Source organism: Solanum lycopersicum, chromosome 1, assembly GCF_036512215.1.
Source record: "Solanum lycopersicum chromosome 1, SLM_r2.1".
NCBI lineage: Eukaryota > Viridiplantae > Streptophyta > Magnoliopsida > Solanales > Solanaceae > Solanum > Solanum lycopersicum.
In genome coordinates, this window is record NC_090800.1 from 36,247,884 (window position 1) to 36,269,776 (window position 21,893).

General features: G+C 34.9%; 1 protein-coding gene, 1 non-coding gene and 1 pseudogene across 2 annotated transcripts; all 3 read right to left on the minus strand.

The window, feature by feature from the left end:
- Window positions 1-13,847: 13,847 nt before the first annotated feature.
- LOC101251020 (NADH dehydrogenase [ubiquinone] 1 alpha subcomplex subunit 6) lies at window positions 13,848-20,376 on the minus strand. The gene is made up of 2 exons (XM_004228282.5): window positions 19,973-20,376; window positions 13,848-14,288 (listed from the first exon to the last, which is right to left on the minus strand). The coding sequence occupies exons 1-2, from the start codon at window positions 20,183-20,185 to the stop codon at window positions 14,103-14,105; spliced, it is 399 nt and encodes a 132-aa protein (XP_004228330.1). The 5' UTR covers window positions 20,186-20,376; the 3' UTR covers window positions 13,848-14,102.
- Window positions 20,377-21,272: 896 nt separating this feature from the next.
- LOC112940828 (5S ribosomal RNA) lies at window positions 21,273-21,391 on the minus strand (annotated as a pseudogene).
- A 230-nt stretch (window positions 21,392-21,621) lies between these two features.
- LOC112940791 (5S ribosomal RNA) lies at window positions 21,622-21,740 on the minus strand. The gene has a single exon (XR_003245057.1). It is a non-coding gene; the product is annotated as a 5S ribosomal RNA (ribosomal RNA).
- Window positions 21,741-21,893: the final 153 nt, after the last annotated feature.

The following is a 21,893-nucleotide window of genomic DNA, read 5'->3' on the forward strand; positions in this document are numbered from 1 at the left end:
CCAAGAAAAGCCACCAACGTTAGCCAAGACATGAACTTATTACATTTAGCAAAAAGTTGATGTTCCTTGAAGACTTGCAATACCATCCTCAAATTAGCCATGTGTTAATCCTCACTCTTCGAATATACTAAGATATAATCAATAAAGATAATTACAAATTAATCAAGATAATTTCGGAACACCCTATTTCATAAGGTGCATGAAAGTCGTCGAGGCATTAGTTAGACCAAAAGACATGACTAGGAACTCATAATGACTATACCTTGTTCAAAAGCCATTTTAGGAATGTCAACTCTTCTAACTCTAAGTTGATGATAACCCGACCTCAAGTCAATTATTTTGAAAAGTAACTCGCACCTTGGAGATGCTCAAACAAATCATAAATTCTTGGAAGAGGATACTAATTCTTTATAGACCTTTTTCAATTGTCGGTAGTCCATACACATTCTAAGAGACCCATATTTCTTTTTCACAAATAATACTCGAACGCACCATGGAGAGATGCTTGGTTGTATAAAACACTTGTCTAGCCAATCCTTGAGTTAAGACTTTAATTTTTTAAACTTGACCGGAGTCATCCGGTAAAGAGGAATTTATATGGGTTTTGTATCCGACATCAACTCTATGCCAAAATCTATTTCCCATTCAGGAGAAATTTTGGGTAAATCATCTGGGAAGACTTTCGGGAAGTCCTTCACTACAGGGACTCACTCTAAAGGAAGAGTCTAGGACTCAAGGTCCTTGACCCTCAAAAAATGATAGAGACGTCCCTTAGAAATCATTTTACAACATTTAAACAAATAATTTGACCTCTAGGGATTGAGTTTCCCCTTTTCCATTCTAAAATGGGTTCATTAGGAAATTGGAATTTAACTACCCTTGTTTAACAGTCAATTGAAGTAAAACAAGCATGTAACCAATCCATCCCCAATATAACATCAATGTCCAACATATCAAGTTCTATCAAATAAACTAATGTAACACTATTTGACAATAATATGGGCAACCCCTATAGATACTTTTAGCAATAACAAATTCACCCACAGGGGTAGAAATCGAATAAGGTTCAACTAAGACATCGAGGATCATATCAAAATTCATAGAAACTAAAGGAGTTACAAAAGATAAAGTGGCGCCTATATCTAGCAATGCATAAACATTAGTTGAAAATACTTGAAACATACCAGTTATAACATTGGGATAATTTTCTTGATCACCCCTAGATTTGAGAGCATAAAAGTGGTTCTTCTTAGGAGAATCAGAATTAAAACAACTTGCTTGAGCTTGGTTACCCTCCCTTACTTGAGTCTTGTGAATGGGACCACTCCTCACCATGTGATCACTCTTTCCACAACCAAAACAATTATTCGTACCAACTAGGCATTTAACCAAATGCTTCTTACCATATTTAGCAAAAATAGGTTTCTCATCTTGTGAACCACCTCCTTTTCCTTCTTGAGAATTAGGATTAGACACCTTATCCTTGATAGCCTTGGAAAAATTAGATCATCAGAGACACCCATAACAAAACGACTCCTTTCATCCCTTGGGTTAGTCACCAAAGAAAAGGCATATTTATACAACTTTGTGAATTCTAAAGAATACTCTTGAACACTCATACCTCCTTAACGAAGGTTAATGAAATCTTCCACTTTTGCTTTTTTTTTCTCCCTTGGGAAGAATTTATCAAGAAATAACCTCCTAAAGACTTCCCAACATATGGGACCTGCTCTCAAGGCCCTATTGTCTTTCCATTTAGTGTACCAAGTTTGAGTCATATCTTTGAGTTGGTAAGAGGATAGCTCAGACTTCTGATTTGAACTCACCCCAATAGCATACAAGATATTATAAACCTCATATGGGAAGTCTTGAGGATATTCATTCACCTTACACCCAAAGAACATGGAAGGGTTCATCCTTGTAAAGTCCCTCAAAAAGTGAAGCCATGGTACTAACATTTTGTTTCACACAATGTGCAACTTCCCAGTTTGCTTGAGTCGTCATAGCTTGAGCTTGAGTAATGATGACTTGAGTAAAGTTTAGGAAGTCCACCCTTATCTCCCCGTCTATCATGACCGTAGGATTCACCGGATCTTGGACAACTGGAGGAACATGTTCTTGAGGAAGACCTTGGTCGTCTTGAGGAGGAATCCTGCATTTGCAATCTCCTCTTTAACCCTTCTTATGGTTGCGCTTCTAGTAGTCATAGCCTATAACAACAAGAAAATGATTAGAAGAAAAGGATACATAGATTTAAGACTACTGACGCACAACTTAAGAATAACAAAGAAGTGAGAATTTCCTATGAATCACATTGCCTCTCAAGCATAAGAGTGGTGCGCTTCAAAATTATGAACAAGACTCTACGTAGACGTGGTTTTGTGAGGCATCATTCCTAAGATTTATTCAACCTCATGTTGTGATACCAAGTTTTTCACGACCGGATATTACTCCCTAGTCGTACTTGGTGTCTTCATCCTCGAAGAGGCCTTAGACAAGACCTTAGCATACATCATTCCAACATAGATAGAATAAAAAGTGGAAAATTTAAAACTTTTCTTTGTAGTTCAACTTAACTTCACATATATCAAAATAGAATCTATAAGTGTCTCACATGACTATCTAAGCAAAAGAGTAAGAGAAATAGGACTTAACTTTTACATGATTACAATACGTCTTATAAGAGAACACAACATAGTCCTTGAAACAGAAGAAATAGAACAATGTCTTTAAACGTATTAAAATAACAAAAGCTAGATATATAGGTTTTATCCTCGGACATGAGAAGTCACCAACTTGAAAAAAAATCCAAGCTTCTTTGAGAATGGTCCTGAAGCACATCAATGGCCCGAACCTACATTTTTGTAGAAAAGAAGAGATATAGGTTAATATAAACAACATGTACTACGTACGGAAACATATGAAAGTAAACCATTTAAAAACATGCACAAAGGGACATTTTGGTTTAAGCATGTCAAGTTAACTTTAAAAGCCTTCATGCACATTCCAAGAACATATACAAGTTCATAACACAACAACAATGAGACACATTGATATTCATGTTCAAGAGTAACATCGTAACAGATCCATAGTCAACATTTCATGTTTAGAGTCCATTTCATCAATACATCACAAGACCTTACTCATAACCCCAATGCAAGATCACTAGTGCAATGTGTATGTGAAGCCCCATAACCTCACATAAACCAAGTAAAGTAGCCAAGAGACCAAAAGTATAGCATTTACTTCATTTAACATTATAACAAGTATATACAACATCAAACATAACAATTAGACCCAAATTATGTATATCAAGTGAAACCAACATCATATATATATGATTCATACATAAAGAACCCACCCCAAAATTCCCCTCAAGGTCCACTTGTGCAATGTATAGGTAAAGTCACACACTCTTACCTTCACTAAGTAACACATCTTATGTAGTCCTAGTTAGTGTTCATCTTCTTGCCTTCATTCATTCATTTTACTTTTGAGAAACTTCTCCATAAACGACATTAGACCATGTGAGCTAAATATGGAATCTGGTGTGAACCCCTTACTCCGAAAGAAGGGCATGACAATAGAATCTAGGTAGATCCACTAGTTGGCTTTTCTATGGTGGCATATAGTTAAGGAACTAGGAGGTTTTTACTAGAAATCCTATTTATGCAAATTAGCATTGTTATTTTTAGCTCATGAGATAACATAGTGTGAACCTCACTTCCTTTGTGAAGGAACACCTCTCATTTTAAAGTTCAATGGATGCTAAGCTAAATTCCCTTTTTTTATATAATATTTAACTCTTCCTTAACATCAACTCATAACATAGGTATTAGGAGTTTATTCCATCATATAACATATTCATAGCTCAAAGGTTTTACGATGAGTAAGTCCATTCATCACAACCCAACATCATGTGAGAATACCTCATAACATAGTAATAAAATGCACATGGGAATTACCTTCAACCCCTCATAATCATACACCTATGATCATATCACAAACATCACATTAATATCATGATCATACAATCATAACTTGAGCATTCATACTTCAATTGAACAACATCATCAAGCATAGACCAACATTATTACAAGAAAGTCTTCATTACCTTGAAATTCTTACCGATGGCCTCCAAGAAGACCCATTCAAGAATTCACCACCAAATCAATGATATTTACCCCAAAATTCAATTATCATCATCATATGATAGGAAATTTTACAAGAACACACTTAACTACATCATCTTTATTCATCAATTAAGGTTAGGAGAAAAGGATATTCATGAGTCTATTAGGGAATTAGTTCAAATACTAAGGTAACACATCAATTTACTCATAAAAATTCATGATTCATCACTATTAATCAAATCAAGACCAAATTAATAAAGTTTGAAGGGTGACCCATGAAATTAAGTGAAATCTAGAAATTGGTAGAACATTTAAATTTATTTTTTCAAGAACCTTTTAGTGAAAGGAGTCCCAAGAGTGAGAGTCTCCATACCTTATCAATACTTAGAGAATTGTGAACAAAGGCATTGTTCTTGAAGCCCTAGAGAAAATTTGGTCTTCTTCTTCAATGGGGTCTAGAGTTGACTGTGTTCTAGATAGAAGTGAGTCTTTGGGGTTTTGGGGTTTTGGGATTTTGAAGTGGGAAGAATTGTTTTATGTGCTAAAATATATTAATAAATCTAAAATAACTAAATTAAACCTACCCCTCATTTAAATGTCCAAGGGTGAAATTTACCAAAACCACCCTTGGCTTGGTCGTGTCTTGCACAACTGTGCAAACCCTATTTGAATACTTCGATTGACAGTCCATCAATCCATGAACGGGGACCGTCCTAGCACTCAGTTGATTGGTTCAGAGAGTGATTAAATGGAGCAATGGCTTCATAATTCTAAGTGTGGACTCACGACTTCTATTGACGGAGCGTGAGTCCATTGACGGGGCGTCATTTGCACTAGTCAAGTACATGCTGCATTTGACAGATTTGGGTCAAATGTTTGGGTCCTCCTCGAGGGATCTTAGGGTAGCCCTTGGGGAGTCGTACCCGAACGTTTTGTCCCTAACATGAACTAGTATATACTTTAAGCATTTTTACAAGGTTTAACCTCGACACGACTCTTCAAACTCCTTCCAAGACCTAAAGCCACACTAGATCACTTTCACAGTTCTAAGTGTGGACTCACGACCTACATTGACGGGGAATGATTTACACTCGTCAAGTGCATGTTGTTTTTGATGGATTTTAGGTCTTTCTCGAGTTCTTAGGGTGGTCCTTGGGGAGTCACACGTGGTTGTTTTGTCCCTAAACATGAACTAATATATACTCTCAGCATTTTTACAAGTTTTAACCTCCATAAGACTCTTCAAACCCCTTCCAAGACCTAAAGACACACTAGATCACTTTCACTAGTCTCCAAGCGTCATGGTCGTTTCTTGACGTTTAGGCTTTAATAATTCCAAATCAAGTTAATTACATTTGTTTAGGCCTAGAAACACCATTTTATACATTATTCCTTAGGTGAGGCTCTATCCTAGGTCCTTGGATTTCCGAGGTATAACATGACTCGTCTTTGTTTCTTCAAAAAAACATATGCAGGTTGTGTTTTTATATTAGTGTATGTAAATGATATAGCTATCACATGAATTGATTCTTTACAAATCACTAGCCTTCAACAGCAGGTGAAAGATTCCTTTCATATAATAGATCTTGGTATTCTTACATACTTTTTGGGGTTAAAAGTTCATTATAATTCATTAGATTTGTTATCGAACAAATACAAATATACTCAAAACTTGATTGCTTTGGATGGTCTTCAAGAATCTTCCCTGTAAATACTTTCTTGGAATTGAATGTGAGTACTATCGTGCGTACGGAGATATTGTTCTTGATCCAACTTTGTATCGGCAATTACTTGGGAGCCTAAATTATCTTACTATTACTTATATCTTTTGCAGTTCAACAAGTGAGTCAATTTATAAAAGCTCCCTGCCATGTACATTTGGTGGTTGTCTGTCACATCATTCGGTATCTCTTGGGAACATCTGAGATTCAGCTTAATGCATTTAGTGATCCTGATACTCGTCGCTCCATCACATGTTGGTGTATGTTTCTTGGAGATTCCTTGATATCTTGGAAGAGCAAGAGGCAAGACCGTGTATCAAAATATTCTGCCGAATCTAAATATCGAGCAATGTCTACTGCTTGCTATGTGATTGTTTTAGAAATTGGATTTCCTCGATATAATCCCACTCCTCTCCATGCTGACAACACAAGTGCTAATCAGATTGATACTAATTCAGTTTATCAAGAAAGAACACAACACATTGAAGTGGATTGTCATTATATAAGAGAAGTTATAGATAATAGAATCATTACTCTTCCACGTGTATCTAGTGATCTTCAAATAGTTGATGTGTTTTCAAAGTCTATATCCCCACAATTTCATTAGTTTCTTGTAGGCAAATCGTTGCTTTTTGATCCACCGGCATCAATTTGAGGGGGGATGTTAGCATGATTAGACAGATTCTAAATATATGTACATATCTATGTAATAATTCTAATATTTAATTAATGATGATATGAGATAGCATAGATCAATTTAGCATATTTTCAGAGATATTATAATTAGGAATAACATATATTTAGGGATATATAGAAAATTTTTAGGCATGTAAATCAGAAAAAAATCTATCTAATAGAAGAACTTTTATTTGAGAGAACTTATCCAGCAAAACTGACAAATACTACCCCGCAGTGTAAAAATATAACTAGTAACAAAATATAAATCTGCGTATAAAGACTTCAATCAGTATCAGAAAAGCCTTTAAAAACAAAATGATACTTTTCATAAAATAAGACATAGATTTTCATACCAACTAAATTTTTCTTGTAAATGGATGATAGGTTAAAAATATGAGCTTTATCATTTAACATTTTATTTGCTACACATTAATCATATCTGAGCTATAACTAATAATTTATTTTATATATGTTATGAAATTATAAATTATGAATAATAAAGTAGGGATAAGAGAAAATACTTCCTTTTTATATTGAAATATATTCATCATTCATGGATCTTTACAATGAAGGAAACCCCCTTTAATAATAGGAGAAACCTAACTTGGTCACCTAATAGGATTCCTAACCATATCCTAAAAGGACTTCACATAATTAGACATTCACTTTAATACAAATACATTTATAACACCCCCCTTGAATGTCGATTGATTATGTGCCTCGTTAAAACATTACTAAATAAAACCTAGTGGAAAAAAATCTAGTGAAGGAAAAGAGTACACATATCTAATAATACGCATTATGGATGCCTCATTAAAACCTTACAAAGAAAACCCAATTGGACAAAACTTTTTGATGAAAAAAGAGCACATCATGTATTGACTCCCCCTAATGAGAACATCAATCAAGAGACTTGAATCTTCATTTTCAAACTTGTGCACCATCTTATTGAAAGTTGTTGTTGGTAGACACTTGGTGAATAAATCAACTATAGTATTACTTGAACAAACCTATTGAATGTTGAAATCATCATTCTTAAGAGCTCATAAGTGTAGAAAAACTTTGATAAAATATGCTTCCATCTATCTCTTTTTATGAATCTTCCCTTTAAGATGAAAGATTTCTGCAAGTACCTTCAACTTCTTTAAGCAAATAATATATTGCCTTTGAAAACTCTTCTAGAGTTTCAATTCAAGTCATCAACATGCATAACAATACAAAAGATTCTCAACTATTTTAATCTATATATGAGGATTATAAACCAGTTTTTTAAAAAACTTGTATATGTTTTAGATATTAAACTCATTGGATATTTTCATATCAACTTTGTCAAGTGAAAACATTCAATATTAGATGTTTGACATCTTTCGATGCATATGTTGCAAGTCAAATAAGTTTTACACTTACCAAGATGCATCATTCCACTTTTCACTTGATAATTATTTATACACCAACATGCTTTTATATTCGTAGAATTTGTATCATCATAATCTTTTATAATTTTGCGCGTTATTGTATCAAAGATATCGTCAATAATATACCATTTCGTATTGATTCACTATATAATATAACTTATTGAGATCTCATCACTTTATTATTTCCAGGTAGCTACCGTTCTCATGAGGTTTCATAAAGTAGTATGTCGTAGGCTCTCCACGAGCACATTTTCTCTTTATTATGATCATTTTATTTCTTTGATCCTCCCCTTTTTTTAAGAATTTTTTTTATATAGAATTGATTAGTCTATATGCTTCATGCATTCCATAGACTCTATCCTTAAGGGACATCCAATAGGAGTATTTACAACCCTTATGTTGCTTCTAGTCTCCCCCTTATGCTAGACAAACTAGCATATATCGCAATTATTTAGAGAATACATCCTTGTGCATCATTATATATTCATTGATTATATACCACATATCAAAATAATCAGATAAAAAATATTTGGTCCTGACCATAAATCAATTGACAGAAAAATTTTATCATAACTTATTGGTCTGATACATACAATTACTTTTGTATGCGGTATCATATTTCAGATCATTGCATGGAGTTTCTCAAGTAATGATTTCATTATCTCAGACATTTAATGTCACAACATCTTGACTATTTATCAATATTATCAAAATAAATTATCTTGATTACATATTCTAAAAGTTGTACTCTTAACTCAATTATCGTGCACAAACAATTTTGTGAATGCCAAACTACAGATTGACAACAAATGCACATGTGATTATCTTATAGATGCATTTTTTTTTATCATATCACATGATAGGTGAACGGGACCATATTCACCTTTAATACTTTTCAGAATTTAGGGATGTAGTCTCAACTTTAGTTGATCCAATCAACTTATCACTAGAACAAGCACCATAAAGAATTCACAAATGATTTTCTAGTTCTTCAATGTATGTATATTACTCAGTATGCACATCTTTGAGATGACCAAATTATTCATGTCAACTAATAAAATTATTAGTATTTGTGAACTCCAAGTTTACTACGTCACGTGTCTTTTGATTTAGTAAATTTCTAATTTATTAAATGAGTAAATTTTAATTTTAATACTCCGGGAGTATATTTCAATTTTTTTTTCACAATTACTCTACCCGTCTAGAGGGGTGAGTCGTGATCCCATCACTGAATGGACTACTCTGATTATCAGAAAAATTGTGCATGTAATAGTATTATTCGTGTCAACACTTTTGCAAACATCAAGTTGTGAGATCACAATCGACACACATGAGAAGAAATATCTATTAGGACCATTAAGTATCTAAACAACGCACTAGGTCGATGTAAAGGTCCACAAATATTTGTATACGTTCCTAGACGCAAGGGATTCAATCTCAACTTTCGTTTATGATAATCTCACAATTAACTTGCCTTGCTAACAAACATTCCAAGAAAATTCACCATTTAAAAAAAATTAGGTTCTTCAATGAATGTCCATTTTAATTTTCTATAATTCGTCTAAACATTATAGACTAATGATGTCCCAGACAATCATGTCAAATTAAGAAAATATTCGAATAAGTAAACTTCTTATTTACAATAGAATGTTCCTCAATTGAACTAATTTTTGTGCAATACAAGCCTGAAGATAATGTATGAAACTTTTCTATAAAACATGTCTTCTTAGAGACATTCTTGGTGATACCACATTATTGACCAAAGATCGCAATCTTTTCCACGTCTAACATGGTGGCTTACACCTCATTCCTTTTAGAGAATGGCCTATATTTTTAGCATTTTCAAAAGTTCTCATTCTTCGTGAATGGAATGCAAACACGTGAGCATATCAAATTATGATAGTTTCAGTACCTCATTCCATATTTATGTGCACTATTTAATCACTTGTCTTCTTTCGGACATATTATGCACTACTACCACTACCACATTCACTTTAGTAATAGAGCAAATTCAATAAATTTCATGACTTCTCATAAAAACACATTAGTTTTTCTTTATTCATTATTATATCATCAATATGGTGCATTAAGACTCAAAATTCAATGTATTATCCATATAAAAATGTATTAGACCATAAATCGATGGAACTTGAACCTAATATCTTCTCATCATGGTGCACCAAGACTTTTACTCAATGTCTTATACTCTTGGTGCAATTTTAATGTAAATGCATCATCTTATTTTTTTGGTGCGATAAAACTTAAATTTATCGTCTTACCTACAATGAGGCTCCTCAACCTCAAGCCTTCAAAATAATCATAATTTTATCACTTTTGATGATCAATAATATGATCGTACATTATAACTACACACAAAATTGAGATTACTGATTTATTATAATCATTATTAGTAGTTAATAAGTAAAGATTAATACATACCTCATATAAAGGTTGAAAACATATCTTTCACCAAATTATGTTCATTTAGTTATTAAAATAAATTAAAGAATTCCTTTCTCAATCGGTTAACATTAAACGTACAAAAAGTTGATAGATCTCTTTAAATACTTACTCTAGATGGTAATTCCAAATCTATCACAGAAATAATTATAACTAACAAAGTAAAGATAAATCATACCTTACAGATATGAAAATATTATTGTATAACTTATGCAGGATCTTTTTTGCAATTTTTCCGTCTTCAAGCATAATTATAAGAACGGACAATCGTGCTGATAACGTGCTATGAAACTATATAAATTATGAAGAATAAAGTAGGGAGAAGATAAAAGACTTCTTAGACATCTTGAAGTATATTCATGATTCATGGATCTTCTTTATAGTGAAGGAAAACCCCTTCATTTGTAAGGAAACCTAACTTGGTCCTAAGTAGAATTCCTAATCATATCATAAAAGGACTTCACATAATTAGACATTCACTATAATACAAATATGTTTATAACAATATACTTATTATATGTCTTTTGTTGATAAAATTTTATTCCGAGCCAAGAAGTATTTTCGAGGCAAAATGTAAACTTTGAAACTTCCAAATGTGAGTAGAAGTTAAAAAACTTAATCCTAGATCGCTTTTAATAGGTATAAATACATCAAAGGCGCAGTTTTGAAGGAACTTTTATCTGACACAGGATTAAACATTGGCGAAGTCTCGGAAGCACAAGGATTCGTTATTATTTTTTATCAACGATTAGGGTGTATTTGGTATGATTGAAAATGTTTTCCTTTAAAATATTTTTTTGGAAAACGAGTGAATTTCTAACTTATCTCATGTTTGGTTCGTGAATATAAAATATTTTAAATGTTTGGTTGGTAAATGAAAAAAAATATTTTTCACAATAAAAAATTTATTTTTGGCTTGAGACTAGAAAATATACTTGAGAAAAATAACTTACGACCCACAAATCAACTCTGATAATCAATCTAGGTTGTGACCCTAACATCCGAACTAGTACACTACTGCAATGACCGTTCCAAAATCTGAACCTGAGATTTGACCCAAACTGCCGACCCTGAAATGCCAAACGCACCCTATAATCCTAAACCCTAAAATGTTAACAATCAATTAATTTTAACTTACCCAAAAACTTTGCTACTAAGGAACCCATAACCTGTGTAACAATTCAAACCCTTGTTTTATGCATTTGTTAATCAAATTGTACTTCAAACGTGTATGAGTTTTTATAATAATTTTGTAATGACATAATACATAAACATGACTCTTAATATGGCTTCAGTTGACAAGTGTGACCTTTAACTTTGTATGTCCACAGGTAGGCACTTAAACTTTGTATAAATTGAACAATTAAACATACTCATCCTACATGGCACCCTACAAATTTGTGTCCTACGAGGTGTCCGAAATGTATTATGTCATGTAGGATACATGTGTGTACTTGTTCAATGTTATACAAATTTAGGTGCCTATGTGCACTTCCAGAGTTGGAGTACTTGTCCACTGAAACCAAATTAAAGGTTATATTTATGTATTATGCCTTCTGGAATTGTTGGTATGGTTTGGGTTAAGAACTAAGGTTCTCTTAGGATATCAACATCAATTGGTTTATGTCGAAAATTTAAAATTGCAGCTTGTGATTTTTGTGGATGTGTCGCATCACGCATGTCCATCGCACGGGCAGGGGATTGACATTTGACTGAGTTTGTTGGTTTGTTTGTACACCGCGCATGCCATATTACTTAGATTTTGCAATTGAGTGATTTCAACATAAGCGTAAACAACTAAGATAATAATTCTACAACATTCAATGATTAGTGAAATTTTAACCATACAAACTTGAGATTGACGGAGTAATTTTCCCCAACTTCCTAATTGAGTTATTTGGGGATGTCTAAGTAATTGGACTCTAAATGAAATTCTAAGCATTGATTTGGACTCGTGAATTAATGGGTAATCCAATTTTATAATTTATTTGTCTTTGATTTAGGATTGACTGAAATTATCAGAATAGGGTATAATTGGCGTATTTAATCAATATTTTGCATCGATTGAGTCCACAGAAAATTATATTGGATATTATCATTAGAAGTTAGGAAACTTGTAGATTTCGATGTATGTAAGACATTTAAACTTTTTTGTGTTTGTTTTTCTAAAAACATATTAGAGCCTGCGTAGTTGCAATGTATATAATTTTCTATATGCACCTTTGTTATGATAGACGTAAACTTCTAGACAGCCACATAATGAGATAAGTGTTGGTTGAGATATTTACATGTGATGTGTATTATTTATTTGAACATGCTATTATTGTATTTGCTTTCATGCATTTATTTTTTGTGACTTTCATTGCGGAGTATAACAAGGGGCAGGTCAGTGATCTTACCAAGTCCTTGTAGCTTACTAAAAGGGTCTCTTTTAGAGATTTTCTATGTTATGCTGCATGCTCTAAATCTGGAAGACGTCTCTCACCTTTGATATAAAAATGTGGGAAATATCGTTGAGAGCGTCAACGTAATAGTATGCGATCCAGATTTATTGAAATTTCAATGTAGACTCAACACACCGTATGAAAAACTAAAATAGAAATAAAAATTGTGGGGTCTCTCTGTTTGGGAGACTCAACTGGCCCATTTAATCAAAATTCTCATTACACTAGAGAGTGATTTTACTCCAAGAAGTTCAATCATCAAACTTATACTCAATTCATCCACTTTTAATTGTAATGATTTCTATTTTTAGAGTCAAATAGAAAAAACTTTAACTAACATTTTTAAGATATATTTTTTCATCTTGATATGCAAAAAAATTGCAATTTATGATATTTTTCATATAATTTTTGAACATCTAAACTTTCTATTTAAAATATCAAATTAATGTAATTTAATTTAATTGACTTTCGAAAAACACAACATGACAAATAAAAGTGGACGAAGGTAGCTGAATGTGTTCATTGGTCTACGTCCTCCTTTCAGATGGGTGGAGTCACCAATAAGTATCAACTCCCAAACCATCAAGCAACTGCAAAGTCTTCTAACTTGAGAAATTATTAGTGAAACTTGTCTACCCTGTGCAGTACGGCAAGTTCTACCTTACAGAATTTATGACAATACTGAAACAACTATTACTACTTTTTTCAATAGCAATGGTGCTTGCTCACACCACGACTATTGCATTGTGTAGCTGCTACTTGACAGCAACACAAATAACATATAATGTTATCCTTCAAGGCTTAGGACGACAGAAAGGGAATGTTTAGTTTTTTGTTTCTATTAAAAGATTTGAAACATCTCGCATGATTTTCACCCACTTTAGGGACTGCGAGGTATTACACCTTTAGTGCAGTAATGACACGTCACAACTATTAAGTGATGGGGTGATAGTAAAGCTGACCCCTTAAACAGAGCATGCAACATAAAATAGAGAGTAAATGCAACAGAATAATTGTCAATTAGTGGCCCTAGTAAATACTCTCAGAGCCTTACCGTATAGTAATAGAACACCTTTACCAATCAAAAAAAGGAAATTGTCAATTGGTGATTCTTGACTAGGAGCATCCTTTCCACTCAAAGAGAAAAAAAAAGACAAATGTGCATCCAATTGTAAGATGCAAGAACATGTTCATCTTTATTGTGAATTTTACCCAACAGAAATGTCCAAATGGCATAGTTCATACGGTGATCTAGGAGTAGTTGCTGCTATAGAATTTTTTCAGGAAATTGGATGCATCCCGATCTTTGGCTGAGACGTCCTGAACAAGACCTTGGTTACCTACAACATATTGCCCAACAATGTGGTGCCTCTGCTTTGACTGGTTCACAATGTTCATCAACTCTTCCATGCCCTTGAACAGCAGCATGTCAATTACCTGTATAAAGATGAGTATAATGAGGAAAAGGTATGGAACTGCCTCACGAATAGTAATATGAATGAAACGCTATAAGCATATAAATGGATTCACATGGAAGTACAATAACTAGCACTGAGTGCCTTGACGAGAAAATCACGAGGGTCCAACTTCCAGAAAAATATAGAAGTATGAGTTAAGAGGTGTAAACTGTTCCTGGAACATCTTTGGTTTTGCTTTCCTTATTTTACTTTTCAGGGTTAAGGAGCTGGATATTGTTGTATGGGAGACCAAGGTGCAGAAGTCACAGATTGTGCAATCAAGAGCTTCTTCAATAAGACGCCAATTAGGAATCAAGGACAGTGTAATGGTTGATAAAGTGTGGATAGAATTGATATCTAGCATGTCCACATGTTAAGCCATCAAGGATTATTTGTTGAAATAAGTGTTTAGGAAAAAAAAATCTTCGTGGAAAAGAGATGTGTTTAGATAGTTTTAGTTCTTCTGAAGTTCCATGAATTTTGAGAGTGCAGAAGTTTCTTTTTTTTGGTTTGAGAAGGCAACACTTGTGTATATTTGACTAAAACAGCTACATACGTAGTAACAGAAACCATATTTATATCATATCACAGAGAAGAAAACTGATCCAAAATCTAACAACAACCTGGGATATCAGTGTCCCCCAGGTAAATCTATTTGCACCAGAAACAAAAAAAGTCAAATGCAATTCAGTTTCTGATCTTTTGTATTGTATTGCTATTGTCTTCAAAAAAACACCTGAAATTTCTCTCTTCCCTTGTATTCTGCATCAGATATGGACAATCCAAGCTCCTGCTCTGGCCTCATCTCAGCTATGTAATACAAGTGTAATCTTATTTGGCATAACCCATACAATGCCTCTAGGATTAACAAATACTCCCCAAACTGGGCTATAATCTTGCATTCTACAAATAGTTGACTGACTGTCTCAGCCTCTTCGCTTCACCACATAGGTAACATCTAGAACACAGACAAATATTTTTCCTTTTCGAGTTTTTCTTGAATCAAATAACTTTCCCTTGCCAATAACCAAGTGAAGCATGCAACTTTAGTGGTATCTTCACCTCCCACATGTGCTTCAATGACAATTGGTGCAACTTTTGATTGCCTTGGATCAAGAATTTGTATGTTGAGCTCATCTTAAAAATACCCCTGCTGTCTTCTTCCACCATAATTTGTCTACTCCTTCCTGAAATGCCTTTAAAATCCTTCCAATGCCTATAGATCTCAGTCAGCATTGCAATTTCCCAATCAATAAAATTCCTCCTACACTGAATGTTTCACCCTTGGGGGGTCCAAGTTTCAACTACTTTCTTCTTTTGTTGCACAAACCAGCTCATAGATGTCAGGAAATAGGTCCTTTCACATCCAGAGCCCTTAGCACTTATCTTCCCAAGGAAGAAGTGACCCCCATTGCTCACCTTGAAAATTGTACGATTTTTCATGAAAGACCAAAGTATTCTTATGGAAATCAACAAACTACCAACCTACCTGCATGGAGTATGAACCGCCTAGGGTCATCCATTTGTTGTCCTCACCTTATTTTGCCTCAATAATACTTCCCAAGTAGGATTGAGTGCTTGTTAGTACCTCACAACCACTTCAATCTAAGAGCCTTACTCTGCAACTTTTAATTTCTGATGCGTAGTATTCCACTTTAGGTTACTTCATTTTACAAAATAGAATATTTTTCTGTCCTTGTTTCCTAGCCAAAGAAAATCCTCCTGAGCTTGTCTAGTCTCTGTACAATCTCATCTGGTATGAGAAAGATGGACATCACATATGTTAGGAGTGCATCCAGTACTGAACTAATGAGAGTAAATCAACCCCCTAGTGACAGATATTGTGATTTCCATCTAGTAATTCAACTACTGAATCCAAATATTCTTGGATCTTGATTTGGCATCTAAAGGCATTCCCAAATAAGTGGTAGGTAGTGCTCCTACTTCTCCTCCCACTCTTTCTCAATTCTTCTTTTGTCCGTCCTGTTTAATCCTCTTACATTCCATGACACCAATTTGAAAGTCATTACAGAAGATCTCGTTCTTCCCCCCAACCCTCTTCACATCACTTAAAAAATTAACATCAAAAGAAGTAGGCCCCTTGGATCCATCTACGGCGATACAAGTTCGAATTGAACTTTTTGCTCTATCCAAATACGAATATAAAACTTGAATCCATCTCTTTCTATTGTCACCACATTAGGGCAAGGCTCCATCACCTTAGAGTTGTATTCTTGCCCATTATAAATGTTTTTTCAGTTCTCTCTTGTTCTGGGAATTACCCATCCACCACAAACGTTCCCAATTTCGATGAAAATCTTTTGTGACCAATCGTAAAGAGGGATGTCGAGCTCTCGATTACATGTAGTGCTTGAGTTCTGAGAGTATGGAGCGCATCCGACGATGGGGCTCCACCATTGAAAATTAAAAACTTGGCCTTCTTCAATATCCGGTCCTCCTGAAAAATCAATTCTGTTAGGGAGCTCAAACAAGAACATACTGTCATCCATCTCATGCATATTAATCTAGAGCACAACTTTCCATATGAGAGTAGTCCATTTTCTGATGTTTGACGGTATCTCCGTATTTCCCTCATGAAAAGATCCAACAATGCATCTTTTGAATATACCATTGTCCTTTCCCCGGGAAACTATGTGATGCGAATAGCTCCTAAATTAGACGTGGTCATTTATTTGCGGAAGGTTTTGGATTGCCATTTACTCTCACATACTGCTCAGTCAAAAGGGTAATTCTCTTTAAATATTCTGGGAGATTCTTCAATCATCTGTTGGTTGGAGCAGTTAATAAACATTTCTCTCTTAAAACCTATCTCATTCCATCCTATACTTAAAACCATTTTGGGATTATAATAACCGAGCTTTCCATTCTGTGGAGCGAGAATACACTCATATGCCTGCCGTGCTCAATATCTTTCCTGGAACAAAAGAGTTCTGATTGTTTCTCCCCAGTTTTCCACCGCCTGATCACCTTCTTCCCGTCTTTAGAAGCTTGCTTGAGGATACTGCTGGTCCAGATCATAACCATAACGGTCATGGTTGATCTTCTCATCACGTTACAACTTCTCTAGACCCCTTTCAACCAAATATTATCGCTGTCAAATGTCCATCAGGTAATCTCAAAAGATTAAACCCTGCACTGAAATAAATTCTGTTTTCCTTCAATGGATGAGATGACTGGTCGGATAAAAAAAAAGAGAAGACAGGTTAATAATACCACAGAAGGTGATAACATAAGGAAAGGGTGTTTCAGGCTGAAGATGGCCGGAAAGAGGGTTCTCCCATCCTAGAAAAGTAGGAGAGACAAGTGTTGGGGAATGTGCCTGGGAGAAAAGTTATTTTGTCTTCAACAATACATCTTTTGTCGGCTCTTCTCAAGAGCAGAAGTGTTTTTAGTTTAAAAAGTGCATTTAGACTCTTCAAACAAAAAAATGGAACTCCTTTTGGAAAAACCTTTTAAACACTTCCACCAAAAACTTCTTCAATTGTTTAGGGAACTTCTTATATCCAAATGCCTCTGAATTTTTTTTTAATAAAAACATCTTTAACCTGGGAAAAAGAGAACCTCTCGAAGTAAATCCATGACAGACTGTTTGGTTGAGAAACAGTTCTTGCAAAACATTAGAAAGTTTTCTGCAAGAACTCTTCATTATATTTTTGAAGCAAACGCTGCCTTAATATTTGACTCTTCTCGTCCCCTAGGAAGAATAGATTCTTTATCATTGGTTGAGAATGATCATTATATAACATTGCCTGCTATTTTGCTTGTATCCACTTCCCAAAGAGATGATAAAATACTAAAATCAAGAGATGCAATACAATCATAAAGCAAGAATGAACCAAGCCCTGGGAGGCAAGTAATAATAAAAGAGTTGTTGATTAGAAGATACCACTCAGAATGGCATCACGAGGATGCACAAAGAGTAGCCGGAACTTGTCTGTTGGCTTATTAACAAGGTCTTAATCTAAACAACAAAATAGCCTAAGCTTATTTTGTAGGCCAGCAATTACTTTTGCTAAACATGAATCATTTTTCTACTGAGTATATGTTTCCTTACTACTGGCAGAGAACATTGAAAGGCATCCAATAGGTTGGCAACAGGAGATTGGATGGGCCGTTACTTAAGCTAAGAGAGAAAAGGTCAAAGCAGAAGTCAATATGTTGGTATTGGGGGCATGTGTTTATCATACATGAAAAGAAGGAAACCAGAGACAATTCCAAGGAAAGAGGAGTACAAAGCAGCAGGTCAGTCGAAAGATCGAGCAGGAGGTTCATATCAGAGGAGCCCAATGTGCAAAACAAGCAACACAGCTAACAGTTGAACTATTATCCTAGTTGAGTGAGGCTGTAATAAGATGTAGTAGATGAGAGGTTAAATAGGCAGTTTTGATTAAGTTTTTCTAAAGCCTTTTGTTATTTGGCTCTTAGGTTTTTGCACATGCACAGATTTTTCCCTATACACATAGTTACCCAAAAAAATGTCTTCTTACAAGGAAGAACAGATGTAGACACATTCAATGTAAGGTGGCAAATTTTACTGTTTCAAGACCTTAAACCAGTCCCTAATCCACAGTTTTTCAGTTCTAACATCAGTCCAAGCCCATATATGACCTTGGTCCATCATAAGTAGCTGGAAATAACTAAATCTCATGATATTAAATAATAAAGTTCAAGTAATTCGACAATTAGTATCTCCAACTAACTAATTTAGACGTCATCAGCCATCTAAACAAATTAATTTCACCAAAACCTGATGTAGCAGTAATAAGTGTAAGAAAAACTCAAACATGATTTTGATCCAAATGAATAATCACCAAATTTATGGCGTGTCAGCACAACTACTTAATTGCACTTGAATCCTCTGTCTATCAGTTAAACAAAAGACTAAGATTTAAATCCTATATTTGAATCCAATTCAAGACCAACTTTAAAATAAAGTTAATTCAGATTAGCACGATTCTTAATTCTCAACTTCAAATATTGAGCATTAGCATCTCATTTTGGAAATTCCTATTCAATAAAACGCACAACTGCAAAGAGAAATGATTTTTTTCTCAAAACGCTGTAAATCTAATCTCTCTTCAAGAAAGATGTTAAGAGGAATGTCCATTTCAATTGTATCATAACGGTGGAATAAAAGTCCAGCAAAAAATCCATCTTCCAGCGCCTATTCCTAAATCCTCTTCCCTCACACCCCACCCCTCCCCTCTCCATGAATCAACACAAATCAACAACATCAACATAGCCCGTGAAATCCTACAAGTGGAGTTTGGCTAGGGTACAGTGTACCATACAGCCATACCACTACCTCATGGAGGTTCTGAAAGGTCATAGCTTTCTCACGAATTGCAAATGTTAAACAAAATGCCACAGTAAATCAGAAGTAAACTAAAAAACTTTTGTACTCGGATTCAATTTTTTCTTGGTCTTTCTCTTTCCAGAACAAAAATATTATCGCACAATCTAATCTAATCAAACTCTGCTCCACCGTAATTTCCAATCAGATTACTAAAAGAAAGCATTCAATTTTGAATACCCCAATTCACAACAAACAAGATTTTTTCCAATTGAATCGGATATCGCCTAATTCAAAAGCAAATTAGATTTCAAATCCGAAAAGGAAGAGGTTATATTTCAGATTGATACCTTAGGGTTAGTAATATTGGCATTCTTGCGAACTTCGGCGGCGGCGGCAGAACGGAGTTGGGATGGTGTAACGACATCGTGCAAGTTGTAGATTTCCATTACATGAGGGATGGATCTACAGCACATACGGAAGAATTCAAAGGTCCGAGTGCGAGCTTCTTCTAAACTGGCGGAGTTTGGTGGCACCTTGAGACGCTTCAGTATTTGGGACATGATTTCTTTCTGCCTTCACTGAACAAGTAAGAAATAGCAAAACTATATTGAGTTAAAGGCTTGAGAAGCAAAGGGTAGTTTGCTATATACTTTGGTATTATAGTTTGATATAATTTCGAAAAACCTCCCTTTTTGTTGGCCTTATAATATTTACTTCTCTTTTAGTTTTAGATATTACATTCACGTACCTTATTTGAAATTTTTATAACCAAACTTATTTAATGACAAAAAATTTCCATATTTCGTAGTGACCTCCTGAAATAGAAAATATTTCGTAGTTGCCCTTTCTGGGCGTTTTAATAAAAACTAAATTGTGGGAGATATTCTACTCATCAAAAATTAACTTTATATTTGAAATATTCACTTAGACGATGTAATAAGTTGCACAACTTGATAATTGCTATTAAGATTGGCACCGGATCGGGTTGTACTAGTATTGGTCCGGTACCGTTTCGATACCATTCCGGTTCGTTCCGATCCGGTGATCTTCAGGACGGAACGGGACACCTTGAACCGGTATATGAAACGGAGCGGTATCACATACTGGTGTACCAGTACTAGTTTATATCGGTTTATTCCGATTCCATTCTAATTCGATCGTATTTCAGTTTGATTTTGATTAATTATTTTTTATTAATTAATTTATATTTTTAAAAGTTATTTCCCACTGTCAGAGTTGACAACTTTTCTGAAAGGCTGAAAAGCCTGCTACCCGCCTGCACCCTGCCAACTGTCCCATCTCGATTCCCATTCCCGATTCGACATTCCCCAATCCCCAATTCTCCATTGGTCATTGTTTTCTTTTAAGAAAATATTAGCGTTCAATGTTGACAAGTCGTAGTTCAGGTATAATCTTATCCATCATTCATTGCACTCAAAAATCTATTAAACATATCATTTATCCCTACGCCCTAGCCTGCCCCATACTTTAAAACCCTCCACGCACCGATGCATGACGCCGCCCGTCACACTCATCCTCAACGCCCCCATCCCATATCCTAATGACGTCTCAATCCGAACGTCGTATCTGCAAAAATAAATAAATAAAAATATTTTTCAATTACACGACCGATTTTGAAAAAAAGGAGGGATGCAACACAAGGACTTCGGAGGGGGTCACCCATCATAATACTACTCTCGTTCAAGCACGCTTAAGTTAGGAGTTCTGATGGGACCCGGTGCGTTAGTGTTGGTATGATCGCATCCATCATTCATTGAACTCTAAATTCAATTAAATATAGCCTTCATCCCCGACGCCCTAGCTCGCCCCCTACTTTAAAATCCTCCACGCACCGACGCATGACGCCGCCCCTCACGCCCATCCTTAACGCCCCTAACCCATATCCAAATGACGTCTCAATCCGAACGTATTTTCTGCAAAAATAAATAAATAAGTATATTTTTTCAATTGCAAGATCAAATTTCGACAAAAAGGAGGGATGCAACATGAGGACTTCTCAAGGGGTCACCTAACCTAGTACTACTCTTGCCCAAGCACGCTTCTCTTCAGAGTTCTGATGGGATCCGGTGCATTAGTGCTGGTATGATCACATCTATTATTTATTGCACTCTAAATTCTATTAAACACATCCTTCCTTCCAATGCCCTAGCCCGCCCCCAACTTTAATACCCTCCACGCACCGATGCATGACGACGCGCGGCATACCCATCCTCAACGCCCCCATCCCATATCCTAATGATGTCTCAA